Source organism: Pezoporus wallicus, unplaced genomic scaffold (genome assembly GCF_028554395.1).
Source record: "Pezoporus wallicus isolate ANWC-B61680 ecotype Strahan unplaced genomic scaffold, APGP_CSIRO_Pwel_v1 contig_4161, whole genome shotgun sequence".
Classification (NCBI taxonomy): domain Eukaryota; kingdom Metazoa; phylum Chordata; class Aves; order Psittaciformes; family Psittacidae; genus Pezoporus; species Pezoporus wallicus.
Window position 1 is genome coordinate 1,864,105 of NW_026639584.1, and position 20,962 is coordinate 1,885,066.

Below are 20,962 nucleotides of genomic sequence, written 5' to 3' on the forward strand. Positions count from 1 at the left end.
CAGCAATGCTGAACAATAACTAACGTTTTCATGGGTGTGTTATCAACACCGGTTTGTCACAAACCTAAACCACAGCACCATAGGAGCCTCTACAAAGAAAGCTAACGCTATACCATGCAGATCCATTCTGCTCGTGCTCTTACGCAGCCAGTTTGATAACTTTGTGGTTTTCCCCGACATACACAGAAAAAAAGAGCCTACATAAAAGGAGATAGATGTTTGGGGTGGTTTTTTTTAAACCCATAGTTCATAATGCATTGTGCTGACTGAACACTGCCTGCAGAAGAACGTAAGCTAACCGGCCTTAAAGAGCATGCAGGCTCCCTAAGTTCCTTTGAAGTACTTTTTCTCTAAAGATCAACCGTAACTTAAGCAAACGCTTGACAAATTTCTGGCAAGTCTAAAATGCTTCGAGACTCGTTTGCCAATAGAATCAACAGCTTAAAATGCAGCTGCTTCCAATTCCCACCTTCTGCACGAGAGGAAAGGATTACACATCTCAGTTCCACGTGCAGTCTCAACCAAGAGTTTATTTTAGCTTCCATGTCAAAGTTCACCATTATATTTTATAGTGTAAGCACTAAAAAGAAAACCTTGTTCTAATACAGTGAATATTAAACAATAAGATATAGATCAGATTAGAGACAAAGTCACCTTATGAAGGGCTGTCAGACTGCATGCATCAAAGCTGTTGTGAAGGGGGAAAAGGGAAGTGTTTTTAATTAAAACAGAAACAAGAAGCCATGGATTTCACCATGACCTTTGTCAACAATTTACTTGAAGTTCTGAGCTTCAACTGCATTTCACAGGTGCTGAAAGCACACAGTCGCAAAGCTATAAGTCTAATTTTGGACATGATTCAATCAAAACAATGTCATCCAGGTCCAAAAGTTGCTTGCTGTAGAGGCAATTTAAAATGAAACATAAGCATCTTGCCCAGATGCCTAACAATGAAAGACTATTCATCAAAATCATGTCCTTAACATAAACCTGTGCTCTTAATGCACCTGCTGCCTGCAGAACCCAGCACCTAGACAGCTGGGTTTGAAGGCAAGGATCCGATCATTCCCATGCTTCCGCTCCCTAAACAGCATAGCACAAAAGACTAGAGAAAAGCAATACCTTTTTCTTTGACAAAGAAAACATATTTTTCGAAACGTAACAGCTTCAAAGATCACCTCACAATGTAAAATCTGAGCACACAAACACACATCAACCACTGCCGTTTCTTTTCTGTCCGTTGTCTTTTTCTGTCTGCTCCTGGTGATTTTCACAGAATAAATCCAATGCAAAAATATCAAAGTTAAGTTGGCAAAAGGTTTGAAATACTAATCCAAACAGATTTATCAATTGGGATGGAAAACCAGAAGAAATACAGACAAGATGCCAGTGTTTTCAAAACAGAGTGAGGTTTATAACTACTATTGTGAGATGAGTCTGCCACTAATGCCTGAAGTCTTGTTCTCTAGCAGGTCAAATCATCTGTTTTCTTAGAAAGTCACTGAAAGATGCAGGAAATTAATTGTTCAATAGAAACTGCATTAACTTTAAGGTTCAAGGGCAATCCTACAAAAACCAGTTTGGCAATTACCAAAACACTTCTCGTTATCTAGATCACCCTAAATAAAGGTATGCAAAGGAGATCACCTAAATAGTACTATTATAATAACGTGGTCATATAGTGAACCTTTTCCATTCACCTGTGCAAGTATGGGACAGAAAGCATTTCCCAGTGCAAGTCAAAAGTGTATATTCTTGAAACAAGATTTTTCGCTTTAGTTCAAAAATAAACTGCAGTGTTGCTCTCAAAAGAAATCTGCATCGTCTCTTGAAGATGAACTACTGTTTTTTTGCGTGTGTTTTAAATTCTCAGCAGTTTTCACAACATAATGGGTTCCATTGAACATTACTACTGAAAACCAGGTGTCTAATCCTCTGCTAGGCAAAACATAGCAGCCTCACCGCATTTAATACTACAGTGACTTATAGCAGCTGACTATTTAAAGAACATATAATAGTGAAATAAGAACGGACAGCATAGATTTCAGTACTTTTCTAATAGCTCAACTGCCCTTTAACTTAAATTCATGAATAATAGGAGAAAAGTTCAATTTGCCACTGACTTGTATTAAAAATTTAAATGAGATTTATCAGCATCAATAATTTACTACCTCATCAGCTCAGGCTTACCACAGCCTTGGATCATCTATATCATCAATACTTACAGGGTCTTGACAGCTCAGAACCTCCAGGATGCTATTGAGTAATTCAACACAGTATTTCTTCTCTTGGGCCTGGAGCTGCTGATCATCCTTTTGTTCCAGTAATTCCTTCAGCTCTTTTGTAATCACAGGAAGCAGAATGTCCCTGCATTCTGAAAGAGAGCAAATTATCATAACAAATGTAAATCAAATACTACTTACAAATAAATCCTCCTCCAAACAGTCAAGCACAACATGCTCTAACAGCCACAGTCCTCTCTGATGTGGAATTGCTGATTTCCCAATTATGCTTCAGGGATACTCAAAATTACGTGATAATTTTGTAAGCCAAAAGTCCTAAAGTCCTCACATAGAAAAAAAACCCTGATAATGACACTTGGCCCAAACACTTTGGAACAAGTTTTTCACTTTACGTACAAAGCACCCGGAAATAGCTGCAGGTAAGCAGTGGAAATATTGTAATGTAAGAAAAATACCAGAAATATAAAATTATTCTTTCTGAAAATAAGACACAAACACCAACAGAATTGTTCTATGTGCATCATTTTGAAACATACCTTGTAAGAACACAGATAAGGAAAAGACTAATAAAAAGCAGCCTATGCATATGTTTATCCTTATTTAAGGAAGCTGACACAAAGAGCAAGCATTACATCTCACATGAACATGAACTTTTTAGGACAGAGATGTGTACAGGGAATGTCAGGAGGACAAGACACAAAATTGAAGTAACTCCACTGAAGGCACTACCTACCAAAGTATAAACCTCACAGGGTTTTGCCTAATATAATTGCTACATGTCACCAAGTGATTTAAGTAGCAACTTGCTTACACGGTGCTATGTAATTAAAGAGGGTACAGCACAACGATGTGTAACGCTGAGCAGATGCTTCAAAGATTTGTTATAGTTACAAAAATAACCTGGGAAGAAGACAGAGCTGAACACAGCTTCGAAGGTTCTACCTCAGAATCAGATCTTACAGAACTAAAGAAGCATTCTACACATTGACAGTGAGCTGCAGTTCCTCCTTATTTCCTCTCAGCTGATCTTCCAGGGCTTAAGTTCTTGTCTGTATTAACCCTTTGGAAAAATATTTGTACCAGCGATTGGATACTAATTTCTATCAACCCCACGTATCACAGCTTCTGAAAATAACAGACCAAAACCAGAAAACTTTAATGGCTGCAAACAACAATTAGGCTGTGTCTTATTTTTTCTGTTAACAACTATTAAGAACACATTTCCTGAACATAGAGTGTACTCACTGATAAACAAGTGAAGGGTGAGCCTTAGTGAAACTGTAACCACTGTGATGTAAAACAAGACAGGCTCAGAACCCCCCCAAAATACGGGTGCTAGTACAGAAAGACAGAAGGGTAAGAAAGAAAGAGAGAGGAAAACAAAAGGAAGTAGATTGTACATTTCTGTATGTTGCAGGTGAATCAGCAGAAGCTATCCATGCAGATTATTCTTATTTCAAGTAACAGCTCCAAGCCATATAAAGCCAGCAGCTTTTCATCAAGTCTAAGGAGGAGCATAATATCTTGCCTCAGAAAGAATCTCTGCTCCTGGTAATGCCACAACATGAATAAACACTACTTACCTGATTTTAATATGACCCTTGTTCCAAGCTACAAGTGCAGTCTTACTCTCTGACTAACTTAGAAGCTCTCCAGTGCAGCAGCGGTTAAAGAACACATATCAACACAAGCCCTATTCAATGAGCAGCATAAAAAGGAATTTCACACCACTTACATCTCATTTATGTGACCAATTCTGCACTTAGAAAAGCTTCCTGCACTTCCTGCAGGACACAGACAACACCTCTGATCCAGAAACCAAACAGCTGCATTTACAAAGCACTTAGCAGAGCGCACTAAAACTTCTAAAGTACTCCAGTGCAGATTTACCTCCCTGGAGACAAACTGCCCTCCAAAAGTCACCGATGCCAATAGATTCCTCATCCCCACCTGCAGACACTCAACACCGTACGCGTTTCTGAAACTGAGCTGTAATTTCATAATTAGCAAATTCTGTCTTGATTTGCTCACATGAACCACCTCTATTAATTCTAAATGCAACAACTGCAGTGCCATTAGCTTCTTGACCAAAAACTATACCAAAGAAACGTGATAAGCAGTGTTAAAAGGTACATTCAATACCTTTAAAGCTGGATGAAATGTGATAGGTTTTGGTTTTGTTTTTTTGTCGGGTTTTTTTGGTGGCTTGCTTTTTTTTTTTGTTAATAAAGAAAGGGCTTATATATTCAGGAAATAGATAAGCACAAGTTGTAAATTAGATTATTAGTAACCTACTTGTGAAAAAACTAAAACACAAGCTTTCAGTCTGGTTTCATAGCAATCTGTGGAGACTGTCCTTCAACAGCCCAGCGTTGTTCAGGGGGGAAACAATTCATATCACAACAAGTTCATTTATCAAGGTTCTTACCACTATGAAAATACTGAAAATATTTTTTCCTTTATATATAGTATTTATTGCTAACTAACATCATTTCATGATGGTTGTAAGAAAGACCCTAAGCCTATTAGTGTAAACCCCTGCTAAACATACTAGTACGAACACCCACTTCTCTAACACAGCAATGACTGCTTCATTCCTGCTGCACAGTTGGACTGTTATTTGTCAGACTTGTAACTTCCCCCTGCAGTCCCTATGCTGCTGAGTATGATACCTCAGTGAGATGCACGCAAGGAACTTGCTTACGAAGTTGCAAAAGGAATCAGAATGGGACTGCAGTGATTTCCAGGCTGCTACTGAAAGATGGCATGCATTTAGCTTACTCAAAAGTGGACCTAATAAAAATTGGACTCACAACTGAAACAACTGGATATAAGGAAAAACTTCTTTCTCATGAGTGTCAGGCAGTGGAATGAACAGCTTCCACAGATTCTGTCCTTGGAGGTTTTCAAAACACAATTGGACCAAGTCCAGAGAATGCAAAACGCACTCTGTTGTCCATCATTTAAAAACCTCACAAACATGTGCATTTAGGTTAAAAATAATAATAAATAAACAAAAAAGTCTTTGACATAATTTTTGTTTTGCATAAAACCACTCATATTTCTTAAACATTCCTACAGCACTGAGCGGACTGCTGAGGCAGAAGGTACAATGGATTTCCTCCAGTTCTATGAGCTAATTGCTCTACAAGCTTCATTACTCCCAGTTGTACTTTACATTAGAAATTAAAATTTGAACCATATTTGATACACACAGAATCTATTAAAAGGACTTAGCAGAGGCAGCTGATCAATTATTTACAGTGCATTTTCAGATGTGAACAATGTTGAAGTGTCAAACTCCATGGAAATTCAAAAGTTGTTTAACCAGCCTTAGCTATAGTGTCTCCTTAAAAAAAAACAAACCCTGCAACTGTAAATAATGGAGAAATTGCTCAACATATTTTCATTATGAAACTGTCTTTTTGTGTTAATTATTTTGGTTTACATTAAGGCCATATGCCTGGATTCTGTGACTGTCTGCTAAACAAACTCAGCTTTTTACTTGAGCCAATACAGAGTTCCTTAATTTTGTGTGGAGTAAAGAACTCAGCTAATGTATTTCCAGGACATTATTCATCAACAAAAAACAATAGTCTTAAAAAAGGTAAATTAACTAGGTTTTATGAGGATGCAATTCCATCCTGTTCTCATGAACACAAACAATCAAAGTTCCTGAAAACTAACAGCATTTGGAGCAAACAATACCTGGCCTCAGCCTGAGCCTGCAATATTAACACAAAAGTGCAGTCATGCTTTCTCATCTTAAAAACCCTGTTAAAACCATTTCACTAGAACGTTATATAAAATCTGAAAATGCTCTGTTATGTAGGGAAAATGAATGTTTACTGAATGGGTATGTAAATTCAGATATGAAGGTATCATTGCATAAATTAAGTAAGCAAAATGAGCTAAGTGCTCGTTTGAAGGAAAAGGAATAAAAACCTCATGGAAGGCAGTAACTGAGAAAATAAACAGCTGAAGTAAAATTTGCAGTTCTGGTATTTGATGATCTGAACTCCCTCCTGGGTGCATCTTCAGTAAGTTTGCAGCTGACACCACATTGGCTGGGAATGTTGATCAGCTGAAGGACAGGAAGGCTCTACAGAGGGTTTTGGACAGGCCGGATCGATGTGCTGTGCTCAATGTACGAGGTTCAACGAGGCTCAATGCCAGGTCATGCACTTGGGCTACAACAACCCAAGGCTTGGAGAAGAGTGGCTGGAAAGCTGTTTGGCAGGAAAGGACTTGGAGTGTTGGTTGGCAGCTGAGTGAGTATGTGTACTGCTCCAAACTGTATTTGAACACATACAACATCAAAATACAGTTTGAGCCCCTTGCATTTATTTCACCAAGGTCTGCCAAGAGACATATGGTCCAGGTATTTATCAACAACAAATTCCACCACACTTCTCAGAAGTTCCCTGGTAGCACACTCCTGAATAAAGACAGGTAGATGCATTCCTGTAAAAGGTTAAGCAGTTATATGTTGGGGGGGGAGGGGGGGGGGGAGCGGGGAGAGAGGTTTGAACCCCATTATTCACCTTATTCTCTTTCAGAAGATAACAATTTCTTCCGTACCAGGTAAGTCATTAACGTAATAACGTCATTAAAAACAAAAGACATTTGGGTCTCCTTCAGCAAAGATCACAGACGGGCTTCATTCCTGACTGCCTCCTCTGTGCAGCCAAAATGGTAATAAAGATTTAACACCACTTTTGTCTCCCTTAGGAAACACTACTCTTGATTCCCTGGCATGCCTGTAGTCATATCCATCTGTTAGGATGGCTTCATGCCCACTTAAAGACTAGCATGCCGTATTAATAAGGACACAGGTATCATCTGAATACAGATCTAGAGCAAAGCCTTAAAAATAAAATCAGTGAACAACATTCTTTCAAGGAGGAGAGAATTCTGATGGCAGCCAGTGCTCAAATAAAGCACCACGGACCTTCACAAACATCTAGTCACAACTGGCAGGCATCTTTCTATTAAAAGTCTTCCCTCTTTGTTATTTGCCATTTAATTCTTGCTGGGAACACAAATGTAATGAATTTTAAACTGTATATATTTTATTAATTTCTAAATGTAAATTGGAATTTCACAGTTAGATGAGAGCCGTAGAAAGCAGAGGTACTATAAGTCACCTGCTCATTTTGATAGCACTTTTATATGCAAATTTGAGTCTCCTGGAATCTAGTACTAACACAGGAAGGAGAAACACAATGGTTGATCCTCTGAAGCCACCATACAACATTGCTGCTGACCACTCCAAGCAAGTGAAATTAGAACAGCTACAGTGTTAATGGTCGCAGCACACCACTGCAACCCAGTCATACACTGCAGGATACATCCACTTCCACACTTCCAGGCATATCTTCTAGTTTCTTCACTCCTCACAGGAGCTGAGTAATGCCATGTATTCAAGGGCAGCCAGAGCAACATCTAACACTACCATTGCTGTAGCTACAACACTTCAAATGTTCAGTGCCTTTTCCAGCCATCATAGCCTGCCATGAATGCTTTTAAGCATTTCTTTGCTAGCAGATTTCACAATTTGCCTTGTGTTCTGATTGTATCAATAAATTCCAATCTGCGTGTTTCCACATTCCATTTAATTGACACACAATGCTGCTAAAGCTTCATATCGATGTCTGTAACACACCTGAGTTCTCTCTTTCCTATTTCTAGTTTTAAAGTTTTACACACGGTCAGAAACTCATTGTTAAAGCTAACGAGTTCACCTAACTTGATTTACATTTCCATATATCAAGCTTCTCAAAAAAATGTGACTAAATAATTGCCATAATCCATCACATCCAACAAAAAGTTACCAGTAGCAATACTGAGAACCTACTACTCCACAAACAGCAGAAAGCAATGGCTTTCTCACTGTGACAAACATGTGTTCATCACAAATACATGCAGATAAACACCTACAAATATGCATATGGCTTCCTTGTCCATATTAAGATACTGCAGGAATAGAAATGGCAAAAAAATGAATACAGGAGTTAAAGTGATGCATTAAAGGAATTATATCCTCAAAAACACTACTGCGTGTTACAAAAGGAGGAAGGAGAAAATAAAACAAACACCCTCTCAGAAAAGTGTTTCTTCAACTCTCCTCCAAGCTAAACAAAAAGTTCAAGAATGAATTCACAGGAAAGGTTTTGTGTTTTAAAGGAATTCATGGACAGTGAGTATTTTCTATTTTGTTCCAGTAGCTAATGCATTAACAATTCCTGGGTTCAAACGTTCTAACACGTTGAGAAATTGTGTTGAAAGTATGCAGGAAAACAAGCACAGAAAATGAAAAGTAAAACTTTGCTTTAAGAACTCCTATCAGTAGAAATACAAGTCAAGATTACAAGGCTGGATAAAATCAGTATCTGTAACTCAATTCTGGTAATAAGAATTAAACTGAAAGATGCTTTATCAGAAATCAATGTTCCTTCTATTTTTTTTATATCTCTTTTAACAGTCCTAAATGCAAAGACAACACACTTGTTTCAACATCTTTAACTGGGTTACATAGAAGAGAGAACACGGGCTTGACACAGATTATATGGCATCATTTAACATTTTCTTAGTTGACCCTGACTTGCATGTATCCAAAATTACAACATGGATTTACAGCTGGATCCTTCAAAGAAATCAAACATATTCCTTGTGCAACACTGGCATTATATTACACAAACCTGCATTTCCTGACAGATCATAACCCGTGTCCCAAATGCAAATCTCTAGAAAGGAGTCTCATTACAGGCATGTGCAGGTACCTATCTTCTTTAAACAGCAGCATAACAGGAAGAGTTCCTCAGTTAGGGGAAAAAAAATTACTATAGTCTCAATATTTCTTCTGGCATCTGGCAAATTAACCCCTGCTGCTAACATATGTCTCTTGCTGCTGTTCTTCCAAAATCAGCAAGTGGTTTGCATATGCTGAACATGCAGTAGCTATGTCTACGGCCACAGTGAGCAGAGGACCTGGATTTTGAGCCAAGAGACTGAAACTCTATTCCCACCCCTGCCAGTGACCATCTGTCTGACCTACTTAGATTTTCTACCCTTTGGAGGAGATCTCACAGTGCTCTGCTACAGCACGAACTCCTCATCAGGAGTGGAACTCTAGAGAATACCAAGTCCAAAGCAGCAGTGTGAATACAAACACGTTTTATTGTCTCTTCAAACACTATTTTCATTTCGCACCAATAAAAATCAATTCTCCCAAGGCTAACTGGAAAAAAAAAATTTGGCATAATGTCAGTGGATATTTCATGCCAGCTTAGAATAAAAATCTAGCTCCAAATACCATAAGCTCAGAAACGCTAACTACAATAAAAATGGCATGTGAACAGCTATGCCTTAATTTAGTGATTTCTCAAGCATGGAGAAATGATCAGGGAATTTTGGCAATTAGGTTTCCAAAAAAAAAAAAGAAAATCCACAGTGATTTAAGTAATTTTCCATGCATTTTTCATGTAAAATGCAGTTTTACATAGAAATGAAACAATTCTAGTGAAACTTTTCTTTGGTAGCCTAATAGGGAATTTCACAAGAGGCAGAGAATAATCTGTTACACCCCACTGTACAAAGGAATATATGCCAGGGAAAGTTTCTTATATATAAATGACACTCTGAAATCCCATTGTGGTGCTTATACAGGACAAGACGATAATTTCTTTCCCTCTGCTACCTTTAAATAATGAATTATCAGATGATCTAAAAAGAAAGTGCAAAAAGTTTAAGATTTCTTGTCCTCTGATCAAGGACCTATTGTCAGAAGGCAAATACTAGGTAAATGCCTGTGAGTGTACTCATATATCCTGGTAGAATGCTCCTAAATGTTATGGTGAATGTGCATAAGCAGTTGAAAGCATCGGTCTTGCTACATTCAGCTACTCAAACACTTGAGCCCTCTAAACTGTCACCTCATAACCCCTCTAAGCTGTATTATAGCTTGAGAGTGGGAACAAGGACTCAATGCCTCAACAAAAAAAATCTGTCAATGTAATTTAAAGGCTTCTGAAAGTGCTGTAGTGCTGTGGGCTTTCTAAAGATCACATGCAGTAACAGTCAACAGGCCTGTGCATCCTACCTGACAACTGCACTCTAGCCCATGACAGTCTACAGTGAAAACTTTGGAATGCCTGGGAATACATACCAATACATTCAGTTTAACCTCAAGGCTCTCAAAAACAAGTTTCACTGGCTTTTTTTAACTTTTTTAAACACATTTTCATGTTTTCACAAGTCCACTTCCTTAGCAAATGCTGTGAACATCAGTGGGTAGGGTTAAGAAATGACCAATATGTGAAATCCAATTGAATTATAAAGCCAATACCTTTGGGACTGGAGGTAAATTAACTGCACTGGAACTGTATGAACTACACGGAAAGAGACTAAATACTGAAGCCTGGAGGAAAGACGGATAATTTGAAACACACCCAAATGAAAAGACTTGACTGTAATTAGCAATATAGTTAAATATAATCCATATTCATGGCAGAAAAAAAATCCTACCTGTTGCAGATAAATGTGAACTTTAGTTAATGATACTGTTGGCAATCTTACCTTAATTATCATGCTGCATCTTACTTAGTGATGCAATACACACGCTTTCATTCTCGTAAATTACCTTCTCCCTCCGTGCATGAAGCAATGAATCAGGCACTGTCGACACCCTCCACACACTGCTGGTTCTCTACCCAATTAATTTTAAAATCAATTGTATTTAACAGAAAACATCTTCGGAATTTTCTATTTTAAACCACAATAACGTACAAGAAAAATGACTTGTTTGTTATTTACTGTGCAAAATACTGCAATAGCACAGCACAGAAACTTTTTTATACTACTATGAGAGGTACTTAGAATCATAGAATAGCTTGGGTTGGAAAGGACCTTAAGGTCATCCAGCTCCAGCACCCTGCCATGGGCAGGGACACCTCACACTAAACCATCTCACCCAAGGTTTCATCCAACCTGGCCTTGAAAACTGCCAGGGATGGAGCATTCACAACCTCCCTGGGCAACCCATTCCAGTGCCTCACCACCCTGACAGGAAAGAACTTCTTCCTTATATCCAATCTAAACTTCCCCTGTTTAAGTTTTAACCCGTTACCCCTTGTCCTGTCACTACAGTCCCTAATGAAGAGTCCCTCCCCACCATCCCTATAGGCCCCCTTCAGATACTGGAAGCTGCTCTGAGGTCTCCACGCAGCCTTCTCTTCTCCAGGCTGAACAGCCCCAACTTCCTCAGCCTGTCTCCATACAGGAGGTGCTCCAGTCCCCTGATCATCCTCGTGGCCTCCTCTGGACTTGTTCCAACAGTTCCATGTCCTTTTTATGTTGAGGACACCAGAACTGCACACAATGCTCCATCGTGTACACAATACTTAATTGTGTATTGGTCTTTTCCTACTCTTCGGTGCCTCCACTTAAACATGCTGTGAACCTTCCCTATAGTAATTGCAGCCCAAAGTTTAAAATCAAGTAATACAAAATGAAAATATAAATAATAATAAAAATCCCTTAAATTACAGTTAGATATAAAGCACTGATTATGCTGAAGTTGACCTCCTGCCTTTAGTAATGTGGCAGTGAAAGGACTTGGGTGAAAGTTATGAAGATCATCACCCAAAAGAGAAACTCGATGACTAAACACCTTAACAGATACTCGGGTAACACCACTGAGGCAAAAGTAACATGGTTTGCTGGGCATACTAAGTTGTCACAGGCGTGACAACTTTGGAATGGAATGGTCTCATGAAAAAGAAAATATACTTACAAGAGTCTACCTGACCCTGACTGGGCTGCACTGGGGGTGGTTAAAGTTATGCTTGCACCCTCTTCTCCCACCAAGGGAAAAACAACAAGAAGGAGATTGCCAGGTTCAGGAACGTATAAATTATAAACTCTACAAGTGCAGCAAGAAGCAGTTTTGTCCTGTAACTTCATCAAAATACGGAAGCGTAAAATCTTTAAATGAATGTTCCCTGGTTAACAACATCATGACTTAATTTCTCAGATTCAAACACAGTGAAAGTACCTGACTGAATTCCAGTAAGATCAGAAGTTCAACAGTGTGTTATTATAACCCAGGAGCCTCTAAGGTTTGTGACAGGATATTTTTCCTTCTGGTCTAAATAGTACTCACCACAAGAAGCAGAGATAAAATTAAGGCTGGCACTTCTGACCTTAGCAGCCATAGCAGTAAAAGCAACCGGCAATGCAATGATGTGTCACACAGTACTTGTAAAATACATACAGTAAACTACAGGGAAAAAATGTGAATACAGAATTAGATCTGCTTGAAAATCAGCTGCTTGGTTCTGCTTTTAACAGAGGATCAATGTCTGTAGATATTCAAGCTATAGCTATGAAAGCTCCACTGATTCAAGCAACCTTGAGTCCTACACATAGTTTAAAAAAAAAAAAGTGACACTTGAAATTACTAATACAAATATGGGTTAAAATATACCTAATTTAATCTAAGCAAAAATCCTAACTATTTTACTTTCTAGATTTTTGTCCAGGAAATCTATAATGGTCTCAAAACACAACAGACACAGATAATTATAGTTATAGCTTACAATATATGTTTCAGGCTCAACAGAATGCAACACAGGTCTTCAAATACAGCTGAATTTCTATCTGTCCTAGGTAGTTAGAACTGCAACACCCCTCTGGCAACACAGAAGGATGAGATGAGAGCAATCCTCTCTTCCTCTGTACTCATGCTCAGTACTATTTGCTACCCACTGTTAAACTGTCAAGTTCCTAGAATGATCTATGAATTGTCAGAAACTGAACAAATGGACAAAATGGACACTGAGTAGCTGATGTGCCTTCAATGTTCTGGAGATCTTCTACACAGCAGTTAAGATGCTGAGAGAGAAGCAAGCCATCTGGTCCACAAGAGAGGAGAGAGAACACTTAGCAGGCAAGATAAAGTCATCCATGTAAAACTGGACTTCTCTGCTAGGATTCCTTTAGCAGCAACTCCCTTTCCACGATAAAATGAAGGAAAACTAAGGGCAAGGCTGATGGAGATATTTCAGTACTGCTTGTTACATCTGCCAGTGAAGGAGGCCACCAAGTTCTGGTGAAAGTTAAGAAACCTTGTAATTCCTATGACTGGGAATGCTGCACTGCAGCTGAGCTATACTACAGCACAGTCAGGCTTTTTCACCTCTGCCCTTATATAACAAAAGCTGTGTTCTCAAGGTTTCACTTCCTATTTCCCTTTAGTGCTTACAAAAGGGTTGAAAGGATACATGCAGCTCGTCCATCTAGCCATTATTGCAGAGGAAAAACACACAAAACTCTTCCTCTGAGACCCACCTGTTCCTGGCTCTAGGCTAGGAGTCAGGCTTTGCGCAATAGCCACCTTGAGCAGGAAAATCCTCTCCAGAGGTCAGGCTTCTGGCATTCACAACCTCTCAGTATTGGTTTCACTCAATTTCAAACATGAATTGCACAAAAAGCCAGTCAATATTTTCACACCTACTTATTTGAGGCCTGAAAGGCATTTTATATTTACCTTGTTTTTTAAAAAGGTTGCTGCGTACTATTTCCTTCATGGACTGCACCTTCTGCTTCTGTAGTTTCACTGGTGGGATGCAAGTATAAAATTCATACAGTAGCTGACTGCATGGGAAAGGAAAAGTGTCATGAATACCATACAGATTAATTCATCATGTATTCGTAAAGACAGAAAAAGCAAAAGATCAGATCTTTCTAACCATTTATTTCTTTTTAAGGCTTAGATTTATTTACCTTATCAAGAACATTGATCAGTAGCAGGTTAGAAAGAAAACTTTCAAGAGAAACAAGATGAGGACGAACTAGATTTTGGCCGTGTTTACAAATGTTTATTACTTTCCAGTGTTTTCAATAGAACCAAGATATTTTTGTGTGGAAGAGGCAATTGAGCTCTGACAAATAAAGATAGATACTTATTTCAAACCGATAAAATCAGCTTTGGTTTTCTGGAATAGGACTTACTCAAGGGAGGGGCAGGGAGAGAGAAAGAGAAAAAGAGATAGATTGTTCCACTTGTGTGTTTAATTCACTGATAAATATGCAATAACTCACTAATAATTATTCAATAAATATTGGGCTGCCATAATAAATTCATTCATTATGTGAGTCAGGCAAGAACTCTGCGTTAAAAACATACACCCTGTGTTCCACCACTGTCTTGATCAGTACAAACCGACACAGTTTTGTGGAGTCAAGCTGATCACCAAGAGTTCATTGTTGACAGCAGCGATGCATCATATACACCGTGTGATTCATGTACCAAATGCTCAGAAGCAGCTCACCTCAGTAACTTGGCATCAAAGACCATTTCAACATCATGAAGAACTGATGGTATGTACTTCAAGGCAGCAACCTGAATTGATGCAGAGATCGCGTTAATTTTGTATGTTTATCTGCATATACAGCATGTAACAATACAGAGCTCACCACTGAAACAGATACACACAAAACAAGCAATGATCACTTTGTTCTTTCCTCAGACTGACATTTTACATTACATTTAAATATTAATTTCTTTCACAATGGAGTACACGGTCACAGAAGGGCTTTTATGCTGGGGATATGCAGAGGAACTTTGGCATTCAATTCAATTCCATTCAGTTAAATCCAGTAGTACCAAGTGGATCATATTTCATAGAATCATAGAACAGTTAGGGTTGGAAAGGACCTTAAGATCACCCAGTTCCAAACCCCCTGCCATGGGCAGGGACACGTCACACTAAACCATCTCACCCAAGGCTCTGTCCAGCCTAGTCTTGAAAACTGCCAGGGATGGAGCATTCACAACCTCCCTGGGCAACCCATTCCAGTGCCTCACCAACCTCACAGTAAAGAACTTCTTCCTTAGATCCAATCTAAACTTCCCCTGTCTAAGTTTGAACCCGTTACCCCTTGTCCTATCACTACAGTCCCTAATGAAGAGTCCCTCCCCAGCATCCCTATAGGCCCCCTTCAGATACTGGAAGGCTGCTCTGAGGTCTCCACGCAGCCTTCTCTTCTCCAGGCTGAACAGCCCCAACTTCCTCACCCTGTCTTCATACAGGAGGTGCTCCAGTCCCCTGATCATCCTCGTGGCCTCCTCTGGACTTGTTCCAACAGTTCCATGTCCTTTTTATTTTCTCTGTAGAAGCCTGGAAGGGCTAAGACCCTCTTTTGTAGGTCATACTCTCTTTGCAGACCACTAAGACTGTCATTATGATACAAATATGTAAACCAAGCACTGAGCAAAGCAGAAGCTTTTTGATCATACTTTGTACTGATTCCATCCCAGAAATGTGCCGTGCAGGAGGCACAAGTCACAATAACAGTCATCTCTCCACCCCAAACCTATACTTTCTGGAACAGATCAAATGCAGCATCATCTCCCTAACCATCTGAAGCTAAACTACCTGGTGGTTTAGCTTATCCTATTAATTGCTGAGGTGTATTTTGACAGTGCAACGGAATAATCAAAACCTTAAAAAGAAAGAAAAGTAAGAGAGAAAAAAACTTAAGGCTAACTTAAGGATGTTAAGGCTAAAATCCTTAAAGACTCACTTGCATTACACTGTCATAAAGTTCTGTTGCAGCTATTCACCTTTATAATACCTTTTGAAAGCAAACGTGAAAAGTCTTGCCATAAAAAGCAGACGCATTACACATCTATAACAGTTGCTGGGCAGATGTCCACTTATTTCTCTACTTATCCTTTAGATAATAAGAGCTGCCTATGATGATTTTTACATTCACAAAAGGACCTGTGACTTATCCAACTAACAAGCTTGTATTTCTTAAATACCTGAGGATATGCCATAGTTCTTGGCTGGGAGTTGCGTTAAATACATTCCAAGCAAAAACTGACTTTTGGTTTTAAAAATATATTTTGTAAAATACTACCTAATAAGTCAAAACGGAAAACCTGGCCACACTGATATAGATCTGGTACCATGTTCCTTCCCTTCCGTCTTTCTATTGCAATAGGTCATGTACAGTAGATCCTTTTTATGGAAGTTCACATCTGCATAAAGATGCTGTGCAATCATATCATGCTTATCAAGCTTATCTTTAGTGAGCCTGGTTTTACCTCTCACCCCCTTCAAATCTAGCTTAAAGCTAATTCTGTGAGCCCTGCTAATTCCTGCACAAAGATCCTTTCCCCCCTTTGAGACAGCTGTACTCCATCTGCTGCCAGCAGGTTTTGTGTTGTGTAGACGAACTCATGTCCAAAAAAACCCACAAATTCTGCCAGTGACACCAGGCTTGGAGCCAGGTATTGATCTGCTGGCTCCTTGTTCCTTCCCACGTCATTCCCTCCAACACTGCTTGTGCTCCTCATTCCTTAACCAATCACCCCAAGGCCCTGAAGTCTCTTTTGATTGCCCTCAGATGGCTTCTTGCAGCTTCATCACTGCCTACAAGTCATTGAATCTCAGCCACAAAACATGAGAAAGCATCCAACAAAGTCTTGGAATTTACATTTCCTGAGATTTTATCAGCAGTGGGAGAACATTACTATGAATATACAGCTGAAACAGCAAAGACCAAGGAAGAAGTACTTTTCTTTCCAGTTACCAATTTGAAATTTAAGTGTTCTGATGGTTTCACAAGCTTTTGGTTGCTAAATGAGCAGGTGTCTACTGCTTCCTCAATAGCTACCAACATCACAGTGCTTCTATACCAAAACTTTCAACAAGTATGAGGCTTTCAACAAGAGGCTTTGAATGAAGCACATGTAGCCTCTGTATCTGTATGACAGCAAATTCCTTGATAAAAACTTAGTTTCTTCTTTATTGGGTGTAGGGAGGTTAGAATAAAGACAATCAGAGCACAGCTTGCTTTGGCTCTCATTTAGGCTTTTTAAACACCGTAAAGCTTTTTATTGCTGTGAGCTTCTGTGAGGCTGTATACAGTTTTTCAGATAGACTCGATGATGGCTTAAGATTCTTTCAGATAAAGTCATTCCTCTGCAGATTTCATCCCCACAATTCAAACCTGGGAAGGTCAAAGGAGTGTTTAAAAGCCATTGCCACTTCAATGCAGAGATTGTATCTCCTACTGATCTTAGGCATTATTAGCTCCTTGAAATAGGTTGAGAAAAAAATTCTATGTTGTTTTAATAAAAAAAAAGCAAACCAAATCAAGACTGTAAAACATCAGAGCTATTTATAACCCCTCTACAAATACCTGTGGTGGACTAGAAGCATAACTTAGACCCAGTTTTACTTCAGTAATGTGGTGTTCCTTCCACTTCACACATCAAATACTATGAGAAGATACTGTATAATAGCAGCACAGAATTTCCTTCACACCAATTCACATTGTGAAATATAATGATAAAGGAGAAGGCCACAAAATACTTTGGGCAGTAATCCAGTGACACTTTGTCTATTGTGCTGCCTCTCTTCTCACGTATTCCCTACTCCATACCCTTATGAGGAGGGAAGTCGGAAGGGTACAGCCGGCACGTCCCTGCAGATCTGTAGTACCAACTGCAGGGCAATAACAAGTATATCCCCTGCGTTATTTTAAAGTCCCAAGTTTCATTTGCAGTAATTACTTCAAATGATGCGCTATGGACACAAGTGAGCACTGCCCTTAATGAAGTCAAAAATCTCTCAGCAAGCAGAACAAGATGTTCTGCATTCTTCAGACCTTAGAGATAAACCCACAGCATTGCAGGAAATTGTTTCTTACATATAACATATACTATTAAATTTATTTTCACCTTTACTCCTGACCAAGCTTATTTTTAGCCCTCTTTTGTTACATTACATTATACATATTCATGAAATTTCAGTACCCATGAGATGAAAAGAACATTCAAAGAAATCATCAGTGCTCTGTTTCTTAGTCTAATTTTATTTGCTATCAAGGCAGCTTTAACAAGTTACTGTGCCAACTCTATTGTACACCACAGTCAAAGTGCCACTGCCAGTACCTTTCTAACCATATTCTCTGTTAAGTAATCTATGCATCCCTGTACTGTTTTAAGCTCTTAGAATCTACTGCAGCAGTAAGGATGGGTCAAAAATGTGGGCAAAAAATGAGAAGAGAAAGGTAGCATCTTCATATTACATTATTTTCCTACTTCTCAATGTCACAGTCAATCTCCTTCCTGTGTCTTCCTGATCTTGAGACTGCGTCTTATAAGGTTTCTGAAAACATACATAGAACTGGGAGTAGTAATCTGTAAAACCAGTCCCTCGTACCGAGCTGGGCGTAGCTGAGATTTGCAACAGAAAAGACTGTCTCTAGGTCAAACATGATGTGTCAGCTGGGGGAGAGAACCAGGGCCGGATTTGCAATTGAAGGTTGAGAGCACAGGCTTGTCAATGACAGCGCGCACTCACGGACTGCAAATCACACATCACCAGTATGACCTGATGAAAAATAAAGAACCTGAAATTTAAAAATAATTTATCAGATTTAGTTCCCCAGAAACAGGCTAATTTACGTAGACAGAAAATACATCTGCAGAAAATGTTTGCTCCCTGAGAGCTAAGGGAAGTAAAGAAGGTGCTAACACCTCCCTACTCCCTCTTGCCCCTAGAATCTCCCTTGACCAAACTGCAGGTTCTAGAAATAAACTTACAGGTTCCCCAATTTCAGGAAGTCCAAGTTCAGAAGTACTGACTTCAGGAAAAACTATCTTTAAAACCTACAAAAATTCACCAGTAGTGGCTACAGAGAAGCAGCTAATAAATGAAACAGAGCTGCAATATCATCCCAGCCAAAATAAATGGAGAAGGTTTAAGTCTAGTTTCAAGGAAGAGGAGGGCCACCATCACCACTAAGTAAGCACAAGTTCAGAAATGATTGTTTTAAATTATGTAAAAAAAAAAACCCCAAACTGTGAGAAACATCTTAAAAGGAGTGCACACTTTGCTTAAAAGATGCACATTCATACTAGTGAATTTAGAACATTCCCAGTCTCGACTACAAGGAGGAATCTCTTTATAAAGTAACGTCCCAAGACCTGGAAAGAGGTCACTCTCCAGTTCACACGGTTGCTTTTAAACCTCAGCTAAGTTAGGATATTGAAATTCTAATCCTAATTGTAGTGAAATGACTTCCTGCAATGCTGAAGGTGAGGAGCATTCTGTCTGTATCTTTAAACAAAAGAAGTAACTTCATCGATTTGAGAATTACCAACTGGAAATTCAGCCTTCAGCTGTCCAAAGCTGACATTAACAGTACTGCAAAACAGAAGCAGATATCAACCCTCCTCAAAGCTCAGGCAGTAAAATCAGGCAAAGCATCTATCTACTGCAGCCAGCTTGAGAACAAGAGATTGAAAAGTTAGATTTGAAACTTTATAAACTTATGCATCATGTAACAGATAAGGAAGATATTACTCTGATGATAAAACTAAATTGAAACAATAAAGTGCTCCTGGCACTGACTGGGTTGTTTCATATGACATGTAATTTTAAACCCCAGTTTTTCCTGGCTGAATTAATATTCAATACAAGCCTGAGTCTGACCGCTATCAGTAAAAATGACTGGGATATCACTACGGACTAAAACACTGAGGGCCAAGTTTAAAAAAATGATAAAAAAATTATTAGAGATTATTAGAGACCAACAGACATTTCAGGTTTCAACAGAATTCTTTACATCTTCAAGAGCTAAACATCAGAGGTATTTGGAGAACTAAGGGTTAAATAAGAGTTAAGATTTCACATTCTTAACTCTTATTAAGGCTCTACAAACTGCATTTTAAGTCTCAATATCCTGGGAAACCAAATTACTTTAATTTTCTCCACAGCTCCTTAAACTTTCTTGTCTGTTACCATCAGAGTATAATCCACTTGGACTCATTCAGTTGATCCTAGCAATCCATGTTCCCCCTTAATTAATATCAATAATCACTTCAAATTTAAGGCTACTTTGATACTCTGATTATTTGTGTATTTTTCCAATAGACTTTGTGAACTTTCCTCTCTGGGTATGCAAAGTGTAACACCTGTGGAGACTTGTGTATTTGTAATAGCTCTGCATAACCACCTTTCCCTTACCCTGCAAAGTTAACTTTGTACTACTTCATCATCTATCACTGTCATGCCAAAACTCAATATGGGGCAGGGGGGGAAGAAAAAGCAGTGTTGGCTTTAGGAAGAGGCAGACTTAGGAAATTACTTCTACCCCTTCCTGCTCCATCTCACCCAGTGCAGAAAATATCTCAGTTTTCCTGGCCTACCACAGCAGGAGTCTCAAGTATCATAACTGAAGTCTCTCCAAATAGGCACAGGAAAACATTGTCCATTGTGAAAGCTATTATGACTGACGTGCCCATGGAGTTTACAATGGAGTGGAATGTTTTTATTTTACACACCCCCAATTTATTTCTAGTATAAGCCATATCAAAAGAAATCAAACACAAAAGAAGAAGCAAAGTCAAGACCAATAAATACAATTATTACATAACATAGAATATACAAAGCATCAATATTGCAGTTGTCTAGTAAAATCTTCTGCTTCCTACTTTATAGAAAGCCTTGATAGTTTTCTGTTTTAATGCAGAACCACATACCAATTATTTGCTATTAATGGTCTTACTAGCTCTTTCTTTTCTGATTTTCTTCACATCAGATTCCAAAGTGTTAGAATAACTAAGATTGACATGAATGTGAAGCCTTAATCCTACTTTCAGTTGTTGTTTAAATTACATACTTCCAAAAGGCTGATAC

At 38.8% G+C, this 20,962-nt stretch overlaps 1 protein-coding gene across 3 annotated transcripts in view; it reads right to left on the reverse strand.

The window, feature by feature from the left end:
- DOCK2 (dedicator of cytokinesis 2) overlaps positions 1–20,962 on the reverse strand; it is a 167,440-nt gene that overhangs the window by 109,489 nt on the left and 36,989 nt on the right. For all 3 annotated transcript variants that reach the window (XM_057415140.1, XM_057415142.1, XM_057415143.1), the window contains exons 24-26: positions 14,576–14,646; positions 13,792–13,898; positions 2,226–2,374 (exon numbers count right to left, since the gene is read on the reverse strand). In XM_057415140.1, coding sequence (XP_057271123.1) covers positions 2,226–2,374; positions 13,792–13,898; positions 14,576–14,646 — 327 coding nt within the window. The remainder of the gene's footprint in view (positions 1–2,225; positions 2,375–13,791; positions 13,899–14,575; positions 14,647–20,962) is intronic.